This window comes from Thamnophis sirtalis, unplaced genomic scaffold, assembly GCF_051295495.1.
Source record: "Thamnophis sirtalis isolate CommonGarterSnake01/CBP01778 unplaced genomic scaffold, rThaSir2_p1.2 scaffold_4, whole genome shotgun sequence".
NCBI classification, from domain to species: Eukaryota; Metazoa; Chordata; class Lepidosauria; order Squamata; family Natricidae; genus Thamnophis; species Thamnophis sirtalis.
In genome coordinates this window covers 109,341,080-109,366,475 of record NW_028261384.1, presented here as the reverse complement: position 1 = coordinate 109,366,475, position 25,396 = coordinate 109,341,080, and the positions used below count along the sequence as shown (strand labels likewise).

Here is a 25,396-nt window from a genome sequence, read left to right as displayed (position 1 = left end):
CAAATGTCCCATATTCAGAAAAGCCATGCCATTTTATTGCAGGGTTGAGGGTTTTTTGATATACTATCAATTTTATTAAATTTTATTAAATATCATTATACTATATTGTCACATTTTATTGCATTATCGCAAATAAGACAGAACCATGTTATGTAAAAGAATTTCAGATAACTTGGTTGATAAATATATTAAGTATCCTTTTCTTTTAATGAAAGGCCTTTCATTAACTTTCATTTCAAATCCTGTCAATAACAAATATTACTCTGTTGGCATTTCTAAAAATCATTTTGCTTTTGCTCATAAAAATATCAAAGTGACTAATATAGATCATGATAAATTAAGATATCCAAAATGAAAAGTGCAGAAAAATGTAATATTGTAAAATAATTCATATTGGTGGTGCTGATGCTATAGCATAAATTAATATTAGTACTGTTACATTTTAGTGAAATCTTCTATTCATAAATTTGGTATTTTTTTTCCCATTTCAGATGGAAAAGCTGAACCACGGACAACTAAATACCACAAGGGTTACAGAATTTATTCTTCTTGGCTTCCCAGGCTCACCACATTTTCAGCTCTCCATCTTCATAATTTTTTTAATCATATACTTTCTGACCATCTTAGGAAATCTCTCCATCATCCTTCTCATAGTAACATATCAGCATCTCCACACTCCCATGTACATTTTCCTTTATAATCTTGCTTTATTGGAAATATGGTTTACAACAGCTTCCATCCCCAAGATCCTTGCCATCCTTCTAGGGGGGAGCAGAAGTATATCTTTCCCTTGCTGCATTCTGCAATTATATTTCATTTTTTCTTTTGGATGCACTGAACAGTTGCTATTAGCTGTGATGGCTTATGACAGATATTTGGCTATATGCTATCCTTTGCATTACAGCACTATCATGACTATCAACTTGTCTTATAAGATAGCTCTTGGATGTTGGTTGGGGAGTTTCCTTCTTATTTGCATACCCACATATATGGTTACAACACTGTCCTTCTGTGGGCCCAATGTTATCAATAATTTCTATTGTAACCTTGATGCTTGGATCATACTGTCATGTACAGATACACGTTTCATTGAGCTAACATTTTTTTTCATGGCTATTGTTGTTGTTATAGGCTCCTGTATGATGACTCTTCTTTCCTATATGTACATTATTTCCACAATCCTATGTATCCCTTCCACCAAAGGTCGACAAAAAGCTTTTTCCACATGTTCTTCCCACCTTGCTGTTGTGATCATTTGGTATGGTTCCACCATGTTCCTCTTTGTCAAGCCTTCTAAAGAAATGTCTTTAGAAAAAAATAAGTTAGTAAGTGTCTTCAACGTAATTTTGGTCCCACTTCTGAATCCTTTTATTTATACATTAAGAAACAAAGACATTAGGGATATTTTGAAGAATGTATTTCACAGGTGATTGATAAATTATTGACTGATGTAAAAGACTCATAAATCTTTAAAATAAATGTTCTCCTCTGCGCTGCTTGGAGAATCCAAGCATGGGTTAACACAGTCTATCTGCCCTAGGACTGAGTAGATTTTTCTTTGACCACACCTCCTTTTGCCTCATTGAGATCAGTTTAAAAACTCATTCTGCCCATTAAGACTAATTTTGGGGAGCTCCTCAGTTATAGGTCAGATAGATTGGACTCTCCAAATTGTGCATAGAGAATTATCTTCCTTTTTTATTTTTGTATAGAATTTTCTTTAGATAGATATAGGCAGGCAAAGCTCAAAGGAAAAAACTTATACCTTTGAATTGCTGAGGAAGGCTGCCGGATTCCAGAGAGCTGCTGGTCGCATGCAGATGAGAAAAAAGGCAGTTGCTTGTCCGGTGGCTGCCGGTGAGCAAGGGATGGTGGGAGGCTTCCTGTCCGTTTTTCCCCAGCCGCTGCTGTTAATAGTGCCACCTGGAGTGATTGAAGGCTCTGGTGATGTCGGCGGTTTCTCCTCAGCCTAGCAAGTGCGGTGGCCATTTTAAAGCATTTTGCGTGCTTTTTGCTGTTTGCTAACTGTCATCTTGAACTCAGAGAGCGGCGGCGAGCAGCAGCAGCCATTTTAAAGTGACAATTTTGCATAGATCGCCGTTTGGAGCCACAGGAAGAGGCAGAGCAAATCCCCTGAGCAGATGGACTCATTGCCATGTCCACCCTTGGGCCAGATAGAAGAGAGAGAACCTGGTTCAACTCAGGGAAACAGGTCCCCCTCATTAATTGGGGAGGAGTCACAGGAGTCTTCCCCCGATGCCTCCTGGGACTACCCTGAATCACCCACTTCGTCACTCAGAGAGGAACTGGACCCCTTTCAGGGCATCCTTCCAGTGGAGGAGGGAGCTGGCTTGGTTAGGAACAGGGGCCAGGTCGCTCTGTATAGGGCTCGACCCAGGGATGATAAAGGTCTGCAGAGATGAAAGAAGTGATTGCCCAAGCCATCTCCCAGGGCATAGCTGAAGGGATCCGGCAGAAAGATGCCCGCACAGAGGGAACATCTAAATCAAGCCCTCCAGTTCAGGTCAGGGAGCAGGCCCCAGCTTCTCTTGGCACCTCTGTTGCCACAGATGAATCGGTCTGGGAGGAGGAGGAGGAGGAGGCCGAGGAATTTGAATTATCTGAGAATAAGGATCTTCCTCCCAATAAGCTTGCCTTCACTGGGTTATTTAAGCCATCCTTGTTTAAGGCCATTCTACCCAAGGCCAAAGCATCCACCAAGCTAGGGCTTACTCCTAACAGTATGACCGTGCCATCCTCCTCCCCTAAGGACCCCAAAGAAGGTCTTTTCAAGGAGAATGTTCCAAATCGAACTGATTCCGGTTCCAGATTTATTAATGGATGTTGTCCAAAAATAATGGGCACAGCCTAGTACTTTGACCAATCCTAGCAGTGGGGATAAATCTCTGTATTCTGTAGAGACTAGGATGGAGGATATTTTGAAGTTACCTAAGGTGGATTCCCCGGTGGTGTCCTTGACTTCCAACTCAAACCTGCCGGTGGACCTGCTAGATGGTCTCAAGGTGGAAGACAAAAGATCTGAGAAGGCCTGTCATAAGATGCATCAGGCAGCTGCCTGGGCCATCAAGGCATCTACCTCTGTCTCTTTTTTCACCAGGGCTTCCCTCCTCTGGCTGAGACAATTGAGAGCCAAACCTCCCTCTGAGGGATCTTGACGGTGTCACGATCTCAGTAAAATTATCATCGCAGTGAAGTATTCGGCCGACCCCCTGCGCTGAACGTGGTGAAGTTCGTGTCCTGTGCGTTGGCTTCCAATGTAACTTCACGCCACCTGCTGTGGCTTTGCCACTGGCAGGTGGACATGAAGGCAAGTGGAAGCTTGCTTCTTCTCCCTTCAAAGGGGGACCGCTCTTTGGGGATGCTCTGGACAAATTTGTGATTGAAACGAAGAACAAACGGTAGGTCCTTCCAGCCACTCTGAAGAAAAATTACCCTAAAAACTCTGGTTCTTTTAGGAAACAGACCTTTTGAATGCAGGAATCTGCTCAGGTGTCCACCTCCTCTTCCTACCATAGACCCTACTCTCAGGCGGGTGACAGGGCTCAAGGCAACAACAGCATTCCTTTTGAAAGCCATTTTGTGGCAGTTCCAACTCCCGCCAATTCAGACATGACAAGTGACCATCACGGCGTCCTTCACATAGTTGGCCAGCTGCAACTTTATGTCGACAAATGGGAGGAAATTACCACAGACTCGTGGGTTCTCAACACAATCAGGAGGGGTCTAGTCTTAGAATTTCTGTCATTTCCCCAACGGACATTCATTCATTGTCCAACTCCCAAGAATCTCCTAAACAGATTCCTCATGCAGGCGGCGATTCATCACCTTCTCCAAATAAGGGGCCCTAGAACCCTTACTGAGGGATCAGGAAAAGCAGGGATTGTATTCCATTTTTTTCCTGGTCCCGAAAAGCTTGGGGGGGGTGGAGGGCCATCTTGGACCTGAAGCGCTAGAATCAACACCTGGCCTACAAGCAATTCAAGATGCAATCCCTCCACTCTATCCTGGATTGCATTGGTATTTGGTATTTTATTAATATTTATAGGCATAAGGCAAGGAAACCTGCTCACCTCCATAAACTTAAAAGAAGCTTATGTGCAGTTCCCATTCATGCAGCGCACAGGAGGTTCCTGCGGTTCCACTACAATGGGAGGCATTACCAGTACAGGGCTCTCCCCTTCGGCCTCTCATCTGCACCCAGGACCTTCACAAAGCTTCTGGCAGTTGTGGAGGCCCACCCTCAGTCCCATCTGATTCAACTGGAATGCTACCTAGACATCATCATTCAGTCCTCGAGCCATGACCTGGTGTGACGAGACGATACGCATCTTGCAACAGCACGGTTTTTCAGTGAACTGGAAAAACAGTCATCTGAGCCGACCACACGAATCCAGCACCTCAGCACCATCATAGATTCGGTTTCTTGCCAGGTGTTTCTGTCCCCAGATCGTCCGCGCAACCTCAGGAGCAAAGTACATCAGTATCGGCAGCTCAGGTCAGTGCTTTCACAACTTTCACAAGTTCTTGGCATCATGAACTGCCTAAAGGTAGTTCCTTGGGCACGTCTTCATGTGGTTCCTCCTGCCGATGCAGAGGTCAAAGGACAGCAACTCTCCAAGATGAGTCCGTCTGCTACAGAGGGTGATCCGCTCCCTCAACTAGTGGTGATCAGCAGCAGTATAGAAGGGGTGCCAGTTCAAGGAGCTCGAAAGAATCATGGTGACTTCAGATGCCAGCCTCTACGGATGTGGGGCACATTGTCAGGGTCAGCTGACACAGGGCAGATGGATGCAAAGGGAGGCAGCCCTTTACAAACATGTTATGTATAAAATGAACATTGCTGCATGCTATCATTATCAGTACATCAGAAATTAATTATCAATCTCCATTTATCCCAAAGGTGTTTTTTTTTTTTCAGGAGGCAACTTGACTTGTTTTTTGATGACCAGCTGTATGCAAAGAGTATAAACTCTTCCATTCCTTACTATTCTGTCAGAGCTGAAGAAACTTCTTGGATGAGAAGTGAAATGTCTTAAAAGAAGAAATAAGAAAGTTCAGTTGCCTCCTGAAAAAAGCACCTTTGGGATAACCATAACCTGGGTGACTGAAAATCTCTACCATTCCCAGTAAGGATATGGATAGCTGATGAGAGCTAAATTGCTTGAAATAGATATATACTAGTCTCCCTTTATTGATTTATCAGTGCAAATGCAATACACACAGAGACACACACACACTGTACATACATACAAACATACATACACATATACCATATTTTTCAGAGTATAAGACTCACCGGAGAATAAGATGCACTAAGGTAGTGCAAAAAAACGGCCCTATGGGCAAACCAAAGCTCAGGAACAGACTTCCGGATTGCTCTTAGGGCCAGTTTAAGCCGTCCGGAGACTTCAGGGGCCTTCCAGAAGCTTCCCTGGAAGACTGTTCTTGAACTTTCAATTTGCTGGTAGGGCCAGTTTTTTGTGCTCCGGGGGCTTCAGGAAAGCTCCCCAGGCCCCTGGGGGGAGGCTGTTTTTGCCCTTCCTAGGCTCCTATAAAGCCTCTGGAGACTGGAGAGGGCAAAAAAAATGGGCTAAAAAAAAAAAAAGGCTAAAGTCAGCTGGCCAGCACACGCATGTGCTCTGGGCAGCTGACAGGGCAACACCTCACATGTCCTGACAAATGGCTCTATGTGCCACTAGTGGCATGCGTGCATAGGTTAGCCATTCCGGCATTAAGGTTTTGAAGAGGCAATTTAAAAAAAAAAGTTTTTGCACTTTGCAAACCTCCCCAAAATGGCCCATTATTCATGAAAACGGGTCCGTTGTTTTTTTTAAAGGGCATGAGTAGCCTTTAGGAGGCTTGTAGAGTGCATCTGGGAGGGGGGAAAACAAGTAAAAATCAGCCCATTTTTTGCAAAAAATCATTTTTTGTCAAAAGAAAGGGCATAGATAGCTTTGGGGGGGGGATTGAGAAAAAAGTCAATTTTTTGCTCATTCCTGCCCTCCCCAGGTGCAAAATGGCTATGCATGGCCATTTTGGTGAAGGGAGTGGGCTTTTGGGAGGCCAAAAATGCTGTATTCAGTGTATTAGATGCACCCAGATTTTCAGCCTCTTTTTTGAGGGGAAAAGGGTTCTCTGAAAAATATGGTACATATACATATATGTATACATATATGTATACACACACACACACACACACACACACACACACATTAATTAATTACAAAATGTTGGTGTTGATTTTTAGCAACCATCTAATAGCTAGATCTATTCCCAACCTAGTCCCAACCCTCATTACGGAGTCCATCAACTTTCCTACTGGTCATCTTATTCTCTTTCTCATATAAAGGAAGACAGAAGAGATTGAAATAATGTGTGTAGACTTCCTCTTTCACCATTCACCACAATCATCTGTAAGGTATGCACTCATGAAAGATCACTGTCCAAAAACAACCCAGTAAATTTTCACAGAGGAGACCAGATTGGAACTAGAAGAGTCACAAACAAAGATTCAGAGTTATGGCTCTTGATAAATTAGTTTCTCAAATACACATTTGCTAATAATCCAGTACTTATGATTTATATTAATATTGATTGTTTCCTGATTGCTTATTTGTACCCTATGCCTATCATTAAGTGTCATACCTTATGATTCTTGATGAATGTATCTTGTCTTTTTATGTACACTGAGAGCATATGCACCAAAGACAAATTCCTTGTGTGTCCAATTACACTTGGCCAATAAATAATTATATTCTATTAAATGTGCTAATTATTAAATTTTCAGAGCATTATAATAATTTACTCTCAACCCAGTCCTACCTGATCCAAGCTTGGAGCAACAGTTGTAATTTCATGCTATTGTAATAATACTTCATAAAGTAAACTTTTTTGAAAAAGTTTTATGAAGCAATCAAATTTCTTTCTTCTGTTTATTTTCTCCCCGTGCCCCCAAAAAGTTTACTTGGACGATATGACACTAATTAGAAACAGCTCTCAACTGGGATTAAATTAATTGTACCATTAATGTTCTTGAAATACTTTTGGTCAGTGCACTAGAATCCAGTTTGACAATGCAGACCAGTATGCCCAATATTGGTAACTCTGAAAACTTTTGTGTTCCATTTGTCAATGAAATGCTAAGAAAATTAGCTTTTCTCCAAAAAAATAGATGGGGAAAATACAAATCAGTGGAAAGCTAAATATATCTTTATGGTCAGAGATTTTCATGGATGAAATGGGTTACTGAGAACTTCACTTAGAAGATCAGAAAGGAAAGTCACCAGGAAATTTTATTGCTGAGACATTTTATATGAAGGTAAGATGAACTTAATAATGTTTTTCCTTGTAACACTTCTTCTGGAGATCTCTTCTTAAATTTTATAGTTTCTTGGTATCTGTAGTTTCTTAATCAGAAAATGTATACTTATTTTGAAGCAAGCACAATGACTCAAATAAGGAAATGATTTGGAAAGATATTCCTGACATTACTTTGATCTAACTCCTTCCTTTGAATGTTTATTTTTTCCTCTTTTTTTACTTTTCTCAATCATCCCTCAAGATTTTTGGTTTCACCAAATCCTGTCAATTGGAGAAAGGTGAATCATTATGATTCTAAACAGTAGCATAATGGGGAAAAAACTCTTCTCTGAATTTCAGAATTTTAAATTCAATAAAATTGATATCAAGATGTATTGTGTTATACCCACAACAATGGATTTCCATATTAGAATTTAAACTTATATGGTGTTGAGTGTCTTCAAGGTCACTCAATTGCTACCAATGGTCAAAAAGGCATTAATTTAAAGTATAGCCCTATCTATGTTGAAACTATACCCTCACTTTGCATATCATTCATGCTTTCCCTGTCAAACTAGATTTTCCATAAATTGCAGTTCTTTTCTAGAAACAAATTACACTAGAATTATCTTGTTCACATTTCACTTAAAAATAGGTTTCCCCCAATCCTTACATATGTATGTATGTATGTATGTATGTATGTATGTATGTATGTATGTATGTATGTCTCTCTTTTTTTTCTCCAGTAGAAAGATATGCATATTTCTTCCAATGTGTGTACTTCTGTCTTTCTTTCTTTTTTCAACTACACAAATGAGTTGCCTACAAGGACTGCTGCAATTTCAGTATTAAACAGCATCTGTGTTATTGTCTTCTAAGCATGACTAGCTAATAGCAAGACTGATAGCCATCCTAGAAAACAAGAGTTTGGTTTTTTAAACCAAAGGGAAGCATGTTCTGGATGTTGTACAGAATAAATATGCTAAAAATATTTCTTGCCCTTTTAGGTTATTTTCCCCCTGATTCATACTATTTTGATTAATTTTTTTCCACTCCCACATCCCCAAACAGCAAAATTTGAGCTGGCCCACACTTAGGCAAGGTCTGTTAAGGAGGAAGGAGTAAATATTTCCTGGGAAATGGGGTACTCATTCAGTACTTATTTATGACTATAGATTGATCTAGATGTCAATTCATTTATCAGGTAAATTGCTAAATCTGTGTTGATTGTTGATTCTGCAATCTGGTTTGCAGAAATGCAGATAACTATTAGATAGTACCAAAAATGGACAGAAAAGATTAATTTGTGCAGTAACTCAAACTAAAACATAAAAATAGACTGGAATGAGGCATTATTTTGATTTTAATGGAAGTATTTGGTAAGTACGTATGACTAAAATGATCACTTAAAGGGTCAGGGGCTGGCTACTCTCAAACTCTTCATAAAGCTTAATGATTTTTATTTAATGATTGATATAAACTGATATATCTATGTGTAAGTATGTTCCCTAGTTTCAAAGAATAATCATTTGCTGGGAAGTTATCTATGCATCCAGTATTAATATTCTTTAATATATTCAAATAAAGACAGTCCTTGTTAGTGGCTATTCATTTATAATGACTGTTCAGTTATAATAGTGCTGAATGCAGAAGCTTACAGTCAATCAAAATTGTAGCCATTGCTGTGTCCCCATGATCAAATAATGATGATTGGAAAATTGGAAAATGGTAGGTTACAACTACTGCAGCATCCCAGAAATCATGTAATTGCAATCTGCAATCTTCACCTGGCCACAAGTAATAGTTTCATGTATTTAACACCTGCAACCAGGAATGCCAGAGCTATCATTGCACACATAACTAAGTTGCACAGTTATGTGACTTTGTTTTGTTTTATGATCATGTGACTTAGTGACAGAGTTCCCAAGTCTAATTATAGTCATTAACTGATGAATACCTAATCTATAAATCATAAATCACTCAATCCATGCCTGGCATCCCCTTTTTGTTGCATGTTGTACAATGTCAAAACATGGGCCATGATAGCAGTACCTATGAAGTGTCATTACAATGCTGGGAAATCATGGGATGTATTTCTTAAAGAAATAAAAGAAAATAGGAGCTGTTCATCCAATAGGACCCCAAATTATGTATCAGTTCATGCTCCATTCCATTAAGATCTAAGGGTAAAAAATCATCAGCCTCAGGGGAACTTAAAACTCATAACCATTCATCCTTATTAGACTTTACTGAAATGTGTTCATCTCCACCCAGACTCCCACAATTATTTAGGTATTGAGACAGAATCTTGATGGCATCACTTAGATGATAATCTGAAGATCATCAATGTGCTGATAATACTTAATCTCATGCCTAACCCAGCAGTTTAAGATAGATTAAATAGGACTGGGAGAGAGTAAAGTTTTGAAAAGCCACTCCGTATAGGACCTGGCAGAAGGCTAGAACTCTGCTCATCAATATAATGAAACAAGCTTCAGTGGAAAAAAGAATACACTGCTGTGAGTGTCATTTCTGTCCCTGAATTGATCCCAAAGAAAACTATGACTAATGGTACTTTTAGCCACTATTAGAAGTGCTCTCTGAATTTGGCTGTTTTCTTAAAGACAGTTCATTAACCAAATTAGGAAACATCATCTGTGCTAATAAGTGGGGTTTTCTTTCCGTTTATTTTCTAGTGGCATGCCCTGTCAGTATTGGTTGGGGTGATCTTAGAAATTATTTGCCTATATAAATCCCACCCTTTATTAGCACTGATTATGTTACCTAGTTTGAGTAATGAAACATCTGCAAGAAAACAACCAAATTCAGAAAGCACCAACCCTGAGCTACAAATATTCTCCTTTAATGGAATATTTGGAATTATCTTGGAAGACAGAGGTTTTCTGCCTATGTATTGATCAAATAAAGGAGGGAGGAGGAATGGGCAGAGAAATTATTTAGAAAATATTTTCTAATCCTCTCCATCACTAACTAATCAATTGTTAAAAAGAGAAGGCAGGAGATTTGACTTTCCAAATTTCTAATACTTACGTTAGCCTCCCAAGTAGACAGACAGAAAACACACCAATGTGAGATAATTGTATTTTATTATAAAGCTATATCAAAATCTGGGAATTTTGAAAATATAAATCTGTCGTATCTTTTTATCACCTGATAATTTGGGTGGATCCTTTCTAGCTTCTTTCACTCAAGTCCTCCCCCCTTTTCTTCCTGATTGTTATCTTGGCAGAATCTCTCCCTCCCTCCCTCCCTCCCTTCCCTCCCTCCCTCCCTCACTCTCACTCTCACTCTCACTCTCACTCTCCACAATTTCAAGGACTTTGTTTGCTTCCCCAGGACCAACAAGTTCAAACACCTTTTAGAAGAAACAATACAATATAGTCAGATTGTGTCCTATTCAACTCCATATAATCTGCACAACTAGAATCTATTGCAGTATGGACCTACCAGATGCTTCTAATGTGGCCTTGAAAATAGCTCTCCCTCCCTAGGATGGTCTGAGTGATCTAAATTGGCTGCCTAGCTAGGTTTTGTGAACAACATCTTGGAATAGTCTGACTTTAATTGCTGAATTTATTTGTTTGTTTTCATGGTTAATTACTTATTAAATTGCTTCAGTTGACATTTTGTTCCAGCCTCACCTGATTTAATTCTTTATTGATTTTTAATATATATATTTACATTAGATGTTTACTGAGCGACAGAGGAATGAAACTTCCATCACGGAATTTATACTCCTAGGATTTGGGAATCTTCATGGTCTACAGATCATCCTCTTTATGATATTCTTGGCTATATACATAATAACTTTATCTGGTAACATCCTCATTTTGCTTGCTGTGTCAACTAATCGAGGCCTCCACACTCCCATGTATTTTTTTCTAGGAAATTTCTCCTTCCTTGAAATCTGGTACACAACTTCTATTATACCAAAGATGCTGAGAACACTCTTAACAATGCATGAAGCTATCTCCTTCTCTGCTTGCGTTGCTCAATTTTATTTCTTTGGGTCTATGGCAGTCATTGAATGTTACCTTTTGGCAGTGATGTCATATGACCGTTACTTAGCAATCTGCAATCCGCTTCGTTATACAACTATCATGAACATCAAAATCTGTTTTCAGATGGCAGCTGGTTCCTGGATAAGCGGATTCCTGACTTCTATAGCCCCCATTGTACTCACTTTCAGTTTGCCATTTTGTGCCTCCAATGAAATTGATCATTTCTTCTGTGATTTAGCTCCTGTCACAAAGCTTTCCTGTTCTGACACTTATGTTGCAGAGATAACAACCTTCATTTTAGCATCAATGGTAACTATAGGCCCCTTTCTTCTCACAGTAGCTTCTTATGTCAATATTATTTCTACTATTCTTAAAATCCCCTCTGCCCAGGGGAAACAGAAAGCATTCTCAACATGTTCTTCTCATCTCATTGTAGTGACATTATTTTATGGTACTCTAGGTACCATTTATGCAGCCCCTTCAGCCAAACAGTCTCCGGTTCTCAATAAACTCTTCTCTTTGCTATACACTGTGATTACCCCCATGATGAACCCCATGATTTACAGTCTGAGGAATAAAGATGTCAAAGAAGCTCTGAGGAAGCTTATCTGTAAAAACTCCTATTGTACCTGTGTCAATAACACGGTGGATCAAGAAACAATGTTTAAGGAAATACCAATGGAAGTTGAGAAAAGCTGATACCTGAATGTTGAAGCATGATCCTATCCTTTAATTAAAGTTACATGTGTCTTTTATTTATTACTCTCACTATTTTAATGTGTGTATGGAATTAGCACATTTGCTGAAAAACGTTGAATGTTAATAATCACAATTTAATCTCTGGAAACCAGAGAAAATCATTTTTTTAAATTGCAACCAATTTCATTGTATTTAAGTACAATGACAATAAAGATTATACTTATACTTATAATTATGCAAGAACACCTATACAAGGAGTGTACCTGACATATAAATTATTTAACTCATATCAAAGTATTTTATATGATTATTCCAATCCCAACCAAATAAGAGGGATTATTATTATTTTTTTTGCCAAAAATGGGTCCTGGAATTCATTCAATTTCCTTAAAGTTTTATGTTGAGTCAAATGACTGGGTGGAGGTGATCCTAGAAAAAGGAACTGTCAAAGTTTTTCTTAGAGGAGCATATTAGAAATTTTTTTTTTAAAGAATTTTGGGGGTGCAGGACTAGATGTAATTTGGTTTAACTCTTCCCTTTATTTTTTTCTCAGCATACTAAATGTACTGCATCTTCCTTAAATTCAGTTAAATTACTATTGCATATTAATATAATGGCAAAATCCATATTTTTAAGATGGATTAGACAACCATTTGCCTGAAAATGTATAGGATTTCCTACCTGAACAAGGGGTTGGACTAGAAGACACCCAATGTCCATTCCAACTCTGTTAATCTGTATCCTGAGTTCTGAAAACAAAGGAGTACAGGGTCTGACACTGTTTTCTGTTCTCAACTTGGAGGAATATGTGCTATAATCTGTTAGTTTCTATAGTTCCCAATATACAATTCCTTCAAGATACAAATGTGTTTATTTTCTCAACCTGGGTCCCATAACTATTGTTAAAAATATCACAAGATTTCATCTTTCATTTTCTTTGCTGCTTTTAGGGTTCAGGATCAGTCTTTTGATCATGTATAATCAGCTGCCAATTCACACAGCTCTTAAGTTATAAAAAGTCACTTTGTGATATTTTGAATTTAAGATGGGCCACTTGAAAATGTACTTATAACTTGGTTCTGAAGTTCTGACTCTGCCTGTTCTATGGTAATGTGATCAGATTTCTGGAACTAGCCCATATTAATCTCCATTTGCAATCTCCTGCAGTCACTGCCATAAAGAAGCGTTTATTTTGCAAAAAATGCCACATAGTGAATATTTGATTCACTTAGAGATTGCAGTGTTCACTTAACTACCATAGCAGTTGCTTCAGAATCACAGTATTGGCTCTTGGCTACTACAAAACAGGAAGTCATAAAATCAGGTCAGTCATATGAAGACCCATATGTCAAGAACTATCTATACTAAAGAACAGTAATTGCCACTGATTGCTGAATTCTGATGGGCAGTGGGTTCAAGGATTGCATGTCTACCTCAGTTTAGTTTCATATAGCTCGTGGCCCATCTTCAGACTCTTCCAACTTGGCTATGGCTTAATTCATATTTTATACTGACTATGCTTCAATTGGAAGGTAATTCTCTAATTGGATTTATCTCAAATAAATGTTCTTGACTCAGAAGGTTTTCTACTATTTCCCTAGAATGCAAAAAGTTGCTGGCAGGGAAATTTATGTATTTATTTAATTTGTTTATATCTATCTATCTATCTATCTATCTATCTATCTATCTATCTATCTATCTATCTATCTATCTATCTATCTATTTATACACACATATACATATACATATATATATATATACATATATATATGACTGCCCATCTCAAGGTGTTATGATGCGCAGCTGAACACATATATGATGGCTGTCAAAAAAGTCAAGATGGCAGCTGCAGCCATGCAATTGAGACACTTCCTTCCTCTTTTTAATTTGGCTTATCAAAGAATTAAAGGCATGTAATGATAAATTGTTATGCTCTTGCACATTTACTGATAATTTCAAACAGATTTTCCTCTTTGAGGACCAAACCATCTCATGTTTGTTATACAGTGCATTCAGAAAGTATTCAGACCCCTACACTTTTGTCAATTTTCTTATGCTGCAGTCTGATTATATAGTTGTTAAAATTCTTTTTCTCTATCATTAATCTATACTTAATACACTATAATGAAAGTGAGAACAAATTTTTAGAAATGTCTATAAATTTATAAAAAAAGGGGGGAAAAAAACAACCATAACATTATGTTGGCATAAGTATTCACTTATTGTAATAAACTTGAAATTTAGCCTCAGGTGCCTCACAGTTATCTTGACCACTACTGACATGTTTCTGCACCTTGATTGGAGTCTACCTGTGGTAAATTAAATTGATTGGACATGATTTGGAAATGCACACGCCTCTCTATAGAAAGCTTCACAGTTGACAAAGCATACTGTAGCAGGGCAAAAGCCATGAGGTTAAAAGAACTGCTTTCAGAGTTCAAAACCAGGATTATTGCAAGGAACAGATTTGGAGAAGGCTAAATTAAATTTCTGCTTCACTGAAGTTGCAGAGCACACTGGATACCAAAGAACACATTGGACATCGTAATTCTCAAATGGAAGAAGTTTGGCACAACCACGATTCTTTCACGAGCTGGTCATCTGTTCAAACTGAGTAATCAGGTGAAAATTGCAATCAGATAAACTTGATTGTGCTCCAGAGATCTTGTGTGGAGATGGGACAGAGTTCCACAAAGACAACCATGTTGCTTCACCAATCTAGGCTTCATGCAAAGTGGCTGGATGGAAGTCTTTCCTCAGTGGAAAACACATACAAACCTGCTTGGAGTTTGCAAAAAACCAGAAGGATTCTCAGACTGCAAGGAGAAGATTCTCTAGTCTGATGAAATCAAGATTGAACTGTTTGGCCTCAATTTAAAACATATCTGGAGAAAACGAGGCACCATTCATCACCTGCCCAATATGATCCCAACAGTGAAGCATAGTGGTGGCAACATCATGCTGTGAGTGTGTTTTTCAGCAGCAGGGACTGAGAGACTGGTCAAAATTGAGGGAAAGCTGAATGGAACCAAGTACATTTGCTTCTTCTCTAAACAGCCCCTTGCTTTATCACTTCAAAGTACCGTATTTTCACGACTATAAGCCGCACTGAAAATCCTAAAATTTGATCCAAAACCGGCAGTGCGGCTTATAACCCGGTGCGCTTTATATGTGGAAAAAGATCTCCCAGCTGCTTTCGCGGTTTCCTGGAGCGCCAAGAACCTTCACGCTCTTCTCCGCTCCTCGCGAGTGCAATAGATGTCCAGAAGCAGCTTTTGGGGCTAATGGGGATTGGATTTCCAGCTCGATAGCCCCTGCCGCTTCTGGACGTCTATTGCAGTTATGAGGAGCCGAGGAGAGTGCGGAGAAGAGCGCGGAGGTTCTTGGCGCTCCAGGAAGCCGCGAAAGCAGTTGGGAGAGGCGCACGGCTTGGTTTCTCCTCCCTGGACGTCGCAGCAGCAGCCCCAAGCGCACCGATCTCAGTGTTTTTCGCATCGGGGTGTGCTGCAAGAGCATGCCCCGATGCGAAAAACACAGAGTTCGGTGCGCTTGGGGCTGCTGCTGCGACGTCCAGGGAGGAGAAACCAAGCCGTGCGCCTCTCCCAGCTGCTTTCGCGGCTTCCTGGAGCGCCAAGAACCTCCGCGCTCTTCTCCGCACTCTCCTCGGCTCCTCACAACTGCAATAGACGTCCAGAAGTGGCAGGGGCTATCGAGCTGGAAATCCAATCCCCATTAGCCCCAAAAGCCGCTTCTGGACATCTATTGCAGTCGTGAGGAGCGGAGAAGAGCGCAGAGGTTCTTGGCGCTCCAGGAAGCCGGGAAAGCAGCTGGGGGAGGCGCACGGCTTGGTTTCTCCTCCCTGGATGTCGCAGCAGCAGCCCCAAGCGCACCGAACTCTGTGTTTTTCGCATCGGGGCATGCTCTTGCAGCACACCCCGATGCGAAAAACACTGAGATCGGTGAGTTTGGGGCTGCTGCTGCGACGTCCAGGGAGGAGAAACCAAGCCGTGCGCCTCTCCCAACTGCTTTCCCGGCTTCCTGGAGCGCCAAGAACCTCCGCGGTCTTCTCCGCTCCTCCTCGCGACTGCAACAGATGTCCAGAAGCGTCGGGAAATGTGCGGCTTATAACCCGGTGCGCTTTATATGTGGAAAAAGTTTTAAAAATTAACGTTAATTGATACTGCGGCTTATAATCCGGTGCGGCTTTTGGTCGTGAAAATATGGTATTGTATAATTCCTTAGTTTAATTTTCTGTTATTTTCTGTAGTATACATTTGATCTTCAACTTATTTCTTTAGGTAATTTTCCATGTAGATCCTACTGTATTCAATCACTACTAAATTGGTTTATTCACCATGCAGTATGTCAATTGGGAAGGTGAAAGAAAGAAGAGGGTAAGAATGCAAATGAAATAGGGGAAAAACTGAAAATGAAAGAGCAAAATGCTAATGCTCTGAAAAATTCTCTCTCTCCCTCTCTCTCTCTCTCCCTCTCTCTCTCTCTCTCTCTCTCTCTCTCTCTCTCTCTCTCTCTCTCTCTCTCTCTCTCTCTCTCATACACAGATGTCTATAAATAATGGAGGAGAGACACAGATAAAAGAACATGTTAAAAACTATTAAACAATTAGAGATTAAACAATGGATTTTTTTTCAATGTAACTACAAGAATACTAATGCTTGAGTGTTCATGGTTTGTTTGGATATCTTAGTGAAGTGACATAAATACTGATAAATATATTTTCAAGGACACACAATAGATTTTATTCAGAAACTGTTCATACTAAAACATGTTTTTTTTTAGCCAACAAATAGACATACTTTAATTTCTATTTGTTGGTTACAAAAAATTAACCATTCCAATGCAATGAATGTCTAAATGTCCCCTTTACTTCTTCGTTCCTTAGCGTGTAAATAAATGGATTCAGCAAGGGAGTTACAACTGTGTTCAAAATGTTCACTAATTTGGTCATTTCTAAAGAAGTCCATTTAGAAGGTTTAACAAAGAGAAAAATAGTGGAACCATACCAAATAATGACAACAGCAAGATGGGAGGAACATGTAGAAAATGCTTTTTGCTGCCCTTTGGCTGAAGGAATACGTAGGATGGTAGAGATGATATAAATGTAGGAAAGCAGAGTTATCATACAGGATCCTAATATAACAAAGAGAGATATAACAAAAGCTGTAATTTCAACATCATAGGTACTGCTGCAGGCCAGAATTATCCAGGAATCAATGTTGCAATAGAAGTGATTGATCACATTGGGTCCACAGAAAGTCAACCTTGCGATCAGAAAAGTTGGTATGAAAATAATGATGAACCCGCAAAGCCAAGAGCTAGTTGCTAGCATGCTAGACAAATGAAAGTTCATGACTGTGCTGTAATGCAATGGATAACATACCGCCAAATATCGGTCGTAAGCCATGATAGATAGCAGGAAGTATTCTGTGCAACCCAAGGCAAAAACAAAGTACATCTGCATAAGGCATCCAATGAAAGATATGGTTCTATTCCATCCAAGAATGGTGGCAAGTGTCTTTGGTACACAGGCTGTTGTATACCAAATTTCCAGAAAAGAAAGATTGCAAAGGAAGAAGTACATGGGAGTATGGAGACGTTGATTTATAGTTACGATGATGATAATGGCAACATTTCCTAAAATTGTTAGAGTGTACATGATAAGAAATATTATAAAGATGAACATTTTTAGATAATGAGATCCAGGGAAGCCAAGAAGAATGAATTCCATAACTTTTGTTTCATTTTGGGCTCCTTCATTGGTCTTTTCCATTTATCCTCAATTTGTCTTTGCTGAAATTGGGGAAAAACATACTAATTGGATTCAGGCTTTTAATCTCTGAGACTTCCAAGATCTCTTTCAACCCTATGATTCTATGTTATATATTCTATACTTGAAACAACCCATTTTTTCATTATGTTAGTAGGTTTTTCCCTAAGTTTGATTTCACTTACAGTACATGAAATCACAATTATAAAATCATTTTAAAATAATGAACTCTTTCTTAAATTTGAATACTGGGATCACATTCAGCCTGCCTCTGTGATAGCTTCCTAAAGATATTGGGAAGATACTTTTACTATCTGAAATATAACTGTTATCTAGGGCAAATTCTCCATTCTACAGTAAGATGATTTTCCTAATTATGCTCTACCACAGTCTGATGTTCTACTTCACATTTTTAGCCTTCATTCACTAAATAGCCAAACTAACAGACAAAAACTTGTTGCATACAAACAGACAAATGTATATAGGCATTATTGTGTATTAGTATGTCTGTATATATTATATATCTATTAATATTTCTTTACAATTTAGGTTGTGTCACTTTGAAAGATTTGTATCCACTACATTGTAGAATAAATTTTATACAAACTATAAATTATGACATATAGAATATTTTCCTGTTTTTAAATCTATATCTATTATGTAGCAGGAATTGGGAAAAAATAAAATACCATATTTTTCCATAATATAAGACACTCTGGAGTATAAGATGCACCATAGTTTTTGGGGAGGAAAAGAAGAAAAAAATTCTGCTCTGTCTACCAGATATTCATCTGGCTAGCATCCTTAGCCTGGTCAGCTTCAGCACATTAGTTCGCTAGTTCTGAGCACCCACAGAAAGTATCTGTTGAACATGCAATTTTGGAATAACACATTTATATAAAGTTGAAATGTTCTAAACTTTTATTCTTTGACCTAAAAAACAAAGACCACTTATCAAAGTATTTGCTACTTGGGTTCTTAATCTGAAATGCACTTGTATGTCTATTTTAATCATTTGCAATTCCTCTTCTATCTAATAATTATTCATTTTTTTCATTATAAAAAGAAATGATGATATAATAGAGATAACAAGATAGAAATATGTAAATAAGCTTACACTTTTCCAATATAGTAAGTAGATTATTTTTTCATGATTTCTAGATCAAAATAATGTTTTTGTATATTGCAGTTTGCAACTAAGCTCTAATTTGAATGAATAATATTTATGTCATCATAATTTCAGACTTATTGAAATACTACAAGAGTTTAAAATATTTTCATATGTTTTATTTTGTTATCATTGGAAATAATCCCAAAGGTCAAATGTTTTCTTGTTCAACCTCCTCACAGGATTTATATTGCTCCCCCCCCCCTGAGATCACTCAGTAAAAGTTATTTCACAGAAACCAAAGAAATCTTCATAAGAGTAGATAAGTCATATGGGACCTATTATTTTTTATTTAAAATTTGTGATTGATTTAGTGTTGTACTTGATCATTATCAATATAAATTATTTTGACTGAGAGCCATACTTATGTCTCCTGGGGCCATACTCTGCACAGTGGGAAGTCCACTTTAAATCTGTAATATCCAGTATCATATATCACACTACTGCCAATAATAAATACATAAACAAACAAACAAACAAACAAATAAACAAACAAAATTATGATACATTTTTTCCAGTGAAATAGTTTTTTGTTTTCAGAACAAATCTGTTATCAACTTTGGAAGTGAAATTTTAAATATACCATACTTCAAGGAATAATAAAGGCAGCTATTTGTCCCATTAAATCTAAAATGGAAATTGAAGTAGAATAAGTGAATTTAAAAAATCATAAGATAAATATTAGTTGTGTTATGAAAGACATTCACTGACCAATCAGTCCGCAAGGACCGGTAGGAACCCACCCCTGGTTTAGATATATGTATAACAGTCAGGGGTTTCAAAATTTTTTAGAACCTCTTCTATAGATGTGGCCTGCTTTGTGGGAGTGGCTTGCTGGCCATGTGACCGGTGGGGTGGCTTGACAGCCATGTGACTGGGTGGGCATGGTCAACTTGTAAAATGTGATGAAACTCATTTAACAACACTTTTGCTTAGCATCCAAAATGTTGGCTCAGAAACTCTGGCATTTGAAGCACACAAGTCTTAAAACTGTCAAGTTACAAGACCCTTGCATCTCTAACCCTTTAGAAAAAAACCGAGGGGTGTTCAAACTTGACAGCTTTAAGACTTGTGGACTTCAACTCCCAGAATTCCTCCTCTCACTCTTCATCTTGATGATGTGCGGACGGGTGGGGGGCAGGAGCTGAAACCGGTTCTAAACGGCACTGTAGATTTGTGGAACCTCTTCTATAGAAGAGATTGGAACTGGCAGGAACCCACCCCTGATGTATAGACATGCACAGAAAGGAGTTTAATGCTTTTCAGAAAATGCATACATAAATCCTGGAAAAATCCAATTTAGTTTCTATAGTGATTTTTCTAGGGGATTTGTAAGAGGAAAGAGGGAGAGACAAAATTTGATTGGCTGCTTTACAGTATTTGGATTCTGATTAACTTCTTAGTTAAAAATAAATGTAATTAAAAATATAAAAGTATTTGTTGAGGAAAATTTTAAACAAAGTGCTGAGCGTCATAACTACATAAATTGGCATCAGAAACTATTTGGAATGAGTTTTCCTATATAGATCACTTTTAAAAACTGTTTGGGAATCTCAGATGTTTAAAGCAATTGGGTAATTACTGCACAACTCTAATTCACATCCTTTACTAATACTATTGTTGCAAGAACCTGTTCCAGCTTTACTAGCTTGATCTATGATTGAGCATGGGATATACATTTCTTAACTCCAACCAGTTCTCATAACATCTAATAAATGTATTAATATGATGGTTGCACAGTTAGCCAGATGTTTAGACTCAGTTTGTCATTTTATCTACCATTTTATTCTCCCCAAGGACCTGGGATTATTATTTATCTATTTATTTAAATTTATAACAATAGTTTTAATATAAAAAGTATTTCGAGAGCAAACTTACATAGAAATTCCATGTATCCTATTTGGAATTCGATTAAAATTGTGGAAATGAACTATAGGATAGATTAGAGAAAGAATGCCCCCAATAATCACTTCTTCTGGTCTGTATAAGTTGTCTTGCATACTCAGAGAGTGACTACACTTTTTGGTTACATTTTCACATGCAGGAGAAGGAAGCAGCAATACATCAGTAATAGCATCTACTAGAAGTTTCCATTCTTAAAGATGCCAAAGTTGTGCAGTCGTATCTTTAGTCATACAGAATGCTGCAATGCTCTGCCCATCAGGATTCCAAATTAGTAAAAAAAAAAAATTCCCACACACTACACACACACACACACACACACACACACACACACACACACACACACACACACACACACACACACACACACACACACACACACACACACACACACACACACACACACACACACACACACACACACACACACACACACACACATATATATATATATATATATATATATATATATATATATATATATATATATATATATATATATATAATATTGTGTCACAACTCCTGGCATACCCAAATATGGGAGGCAGCATACTGCTTCCATTTCTGTCTATTGGCTCACTCTGGGAAACATCCAGGCAGAAAGCCATTTCTTTTAATGTTGCCTTTGTTAGATTTGTGTTGCAATTGTTCGAATCCCAGTAAGTGTAATTGCTGTATATATATATTTGGGCATACCAGGGGTTGTGACACTAAATACATACCTATTTCCCTGGCTCAGCTGATAAAGGAGGAGGACCTTGTGGCTTAGTGGTTAACACATCTGCCTTAGATGTAATACAGCATAGGTTCTAATCCCAGTAAGGGTATGGCTAGCTGATGAGAGCTAAATAGCTTGAAATAGATCTATACTAGTCTCCCTTTATTTATTTTTCAGCACAAATACAACACAAATGTAACAAAGGCAACAGTAAAAATATTGGGTTTCTGTCTGGAAGGTCTCTTGTGACGAGCCAATACACAGAGAATGGAAGCAGTAAGTTTCCTCCCATATTTGGGCATACCAGGGGTTGTAACACTAAATACACACACACACACACACACACACACACACACACACGTATATAAAGATGGCAAGCATACATAAGACTCCTTCCTTTTCATATTTCCCCCCTGTGAAATTATTAAAGCTGACAGAGAGAGCAGTGTCATTCCATGTCAAGTCATATCATTTCAGAAAAATTTCCTGCTTGAATATCACGGATTTCGATGAAATTTGGTGTGAACAGGCATACACATCCTCAGTGAACATTGGTAAAGTGTTACATTTGCCAATGCAATACTTGCAGATATATAGACATTTGTTTGACCCCATACTGCACCCTTTACAGTATGACTCTTGTGCTCTGTTAAATAAATCAATAAAAAACATTCTCATGAGTGATCTCCATCTAGATAATTTAGAGCAAAGTTGGGTTTGCTTTGTTCGAGCTGTAGTAATTTTCAGCCAACTCAGTACAGAATGATTAGAAAAATGCTGGACAAAATAAAACTAAAGGGTAGTGACTAGATGGGATAAATGAAAAAAAAAAAAAAGGTATGGCATTGCACACAAGCCACATGTATTATTTCATACAACATCAGATCACTCTTACAAAAAGGCAGATTTTGCTCTGTAATATGATTCAGATTTTATTTTTTCCATTTTATTGCAGTGTGTACCAACCACCAAAACTTCCCACTCTCCTCCCACCATAGTATTTGTTCCTTCTTGTGGAAAGACTGGGACTGTTCACTCCCAGATGATCTGTGTGTCATCAGCTTGAGAAGAAACCTCTGTACTACTCAACCACTGGGAGGAAGGTAGAAAATTTTATCTTGTACAAATGTTTCTGTGCTTGTAGTACTTTAGCTGAAAATCTTTGATTTAACTGATGTGAGATCAAGTGACTCAATGCAGAAGTGTCAACAACACTGACACTATTTAAACAGTTCAAACAAGAAAATTGATGTGGTCATTAAGATGTTGTGCAATCCAGAAGTCTTGGATTCAAGTACAGGAACTAACTGAGTGATTATGACTGATGATTCATGCCCTGCCCAGGGTTTCCTCTCTATTCTACAGATATCCTACAATATTACAACTATATCTTACAATTGCGTTACAATATCAAATTGCTTCCATGAGAAAGTAGATTGCATCAGTGGTGGGTTCCAGAGCCCGTCGCAACCAGTATGCTGTGACAGGGCCAGGCATCCACCATGTGCATGCATGCTGTGCATGCATGCTGTGCATGCATGCACACCCACCACCCGAAACACTCCAGCTGCTTGGTGGAGGGTCGCGCAGGCGCCCCATGTTGCGTGTGCACAAATGCCCCATTCGGCTCAAATAGAGGTAAGGAGAGCAGGTGGGCGGGTGGGCTTTCCAAAGCACAGTACCTGAACAGTGTCTGCTGCTTCCATACCTATACTGGGGCGCACCCACCAGAACTCACCACTGGATTGCATGTCTGAGTCTAAACCTGCAGTCTGACATAAAACCTACATTTGCAACCATGACATTGTGTTCTCAATATGGGACAGGGATTAAAAATCCCATCCAAATATTTTTAAATAGACTATAACAGCAGATGAGAAATAAAGCTTTCTTCCTGTCATCGACTTTTAATTTTTGTCTTTCTTTTCTTCTACATTTCTATATTATAAATCCTAGTATCTATTAGATTATTAAAATCTCAATGTGGTTATTTTAAAAAAATGACATAAAAACAGAATTAGATGTAAACTGTCTATAAAACTATTCAAACTAAAACCTATTTTTATAACCAACAAATCAAACTTCTTTAATGGAAACATAGTGTATTTTTAAATGCCTCTTTTACTTCTTTGTTCCTTAGTGTGTAAATGAAGGGATTCAGTAAGGGAGTTACAACTGTGCTCAAAATGTTCACTAATTTAGTCATTTCTAAAGAGGTCCTTTTAGAAGGTTTAACAAAGAGAAAAATAGTGGAACCATACCAAATAATGACAACAGCAAGATGGGAGGAACATGTAGAAAATGCTTTTCGCTTCCCTTTTGCTGAAGGAATACGAAGGATGGTAGAGATGATATAAATATAGGAAAGTAAAGTTATAGTGCAGGGTCCCAATATAACAAAGATGGATATAACAAAGGACGCCATTTCAACAGCATAGGTGCTGTTGCAAGCCAAAACTATCCAGGAATCAATGTTGCAATAGAAGTGATTGATCACATTGGGTCCACAGAAAGTCAACCTTGCGATCAGAAAAGTTGGTATGAAAATAATGATAAACCCGCAAAGCCAAGAACTAGTTGCTAGCATGCTAGACAAATGAAAGTTCATGACTGTGCTGTAATGCAATGGATAACATATCGCCAAATATCGGTCGTAAGCCATGATAGATAGCAGGAAGTATTCTGTGCAACCCAAGGCAAAAACAAAGTACATCTGCATAAGGCATCCAATAAAAGATATGGTTCTGTTCCATCCAAGAACGATGGCAAGGGCCTTTGGAACAGAAGCTGTTGTATACCACATTTCCAGAAAAGAGAAATTGCAAAGGAAGAAGTACATGGGAGTATGAAGATGCTGATTTGAGATCACGAGAATGATGATGACAATATTTCCTAAAACTGTTAGAATGTACATGATAAAGAAGATAATAAAGATGAACATTTGTGTATAATAAGATCCAGGGAAGCCAAGAAGAATGAATTCCATCACTTTTGTTTGGTTTTGTGCTCCTTCATTGGTCTTTTCCATTTGTCCCATATTTGTCTTTGCTGAAATTGAGGGAAAGCATACTAGTTAGTCTCTGGCTTTCCTACTTGAAACAGACCAATTTTACATTTTGTTTAAGTCTTCCCTAAGTCTGATTTCCCCTACATGACATGGCATTATAATAACTTTCAAAAATATTTTTAAAAAATATTGTTTCTTGAAATTTGAATACTGGGATCACATGCAATATGCCACGATGATAGTTCCCAGGTAATATTCTATAAGTACAATACTTTTACTATCTAAAATAGAAGATTATTCAGAGCAGATATTCCATTCTAGTCTCTTGCTTCTAAAAGGCTTTTCTCAGCTTTCCAATGCCTGTCACACTCATTCAGATTTTTAATCTACAATTACTGAATTAAACCAGCAGACAAACACATGCAGCTTACAAACATAATTTCATGCTCAATCTTCTTGATAGATTTATGTTGCTATTTATCCAAGAACTCTCAATAGAAGTAGTAACCAAAGGGAAAAAGTATTATCAAATTAGATAAGGCATATGGGACTTATTATTTTTAATTTAACATTGGTGATTCATTAAATTTTGGAGTGGATCATTATACTTCATTTTAACAGAAACCCAGACTTGGCCTTTAAGTTTTTTCTCCTGGGGCCACACTCTGAAAAGTGAGAAGACTTCAACTGTACATAGGCTATTTACACTACTGCCATCAAATTAATTTTAAAGGATTTATTTATTTTTATTTGTTTTGTATTTGGTGGCTGT

General features: G+C 38.1%; 4 protein-coding genes across 4 annotated transcripts; 2 read left to right on the top strand and 2 right to left on the bottom strand.

Annotated features, from left to right (window-relative positions):
• Positions 1 to 491: 491 nt before the first annotated feature.
• On the top strand, positions 492 to 1,430 carry LOC106537677 (olfactory receptor 6F1-like). Its single transcript, XM_014051869.2, has one exon. It carries the CDS (start codon positions 492 to 494, stop codon positions 1,428 to 1,430), a length of 939 nt encoding a protein of 312 aa, XP_013907344.2.
• Positions 1,431 to 2,419: 989 nt separating this feature from the next.
• Positions 2,420 to 12,041, top strand: LOC106537676 (olfactory receptor 11L1-like). The gene is made up of 3 exons (XM_014051868.2): positions 2,420 to 2,741; positions 4,468 to 4,844; positions 11,028 to 12,041. The coding sequence occupies exons 1-3, from the start codon at positions 2,420 to 2,422 to the stop codon at positions 12,039 to 12,041; spliced, it is 1,713 nt and encodes a 570-aa protein (XP_013907343.2).
• A 4,846-nt stretch (positions 12,042 to 16,887) lies between these two features.
• LOC148046102 (olfactory receptor 6F1-like) lies at positions 16,888 to 17,832 on the bottom strand. Its single transcript, XM_087714516.1, has one exon. The coding sequence runs from the start codon at positions 17,830 to 17,832 to the stop codon at positions 16,888 to 16,890; it is 945 nt and encodes a 314-aa protein (XP_087570642.1).
• A 3,076-nt stretch (positions 17,833 to 20,908) lies between these two features.
• On the bottom strand, positions 20,909 to 24,645 carry LOC106537675 (olfactory receptor 6F1-like). The gene is made up of 2 exons (XM_087714515.1): positions 23,724 to 24,645; positions 20,909 to 20,988 (listed from the first exon to the last, which is right to left on the bottom strand). Exons 1-2 carry the CDS (start codon positions 24,643 to 24,645, stop codon positions 20,909 to 20,911), a joined length of 1,002 nt encoding a protein of 333 aa, XP_087570641.1.
• Positions 24,646 to 25,396: the final 751 nt, after the last annotated feature.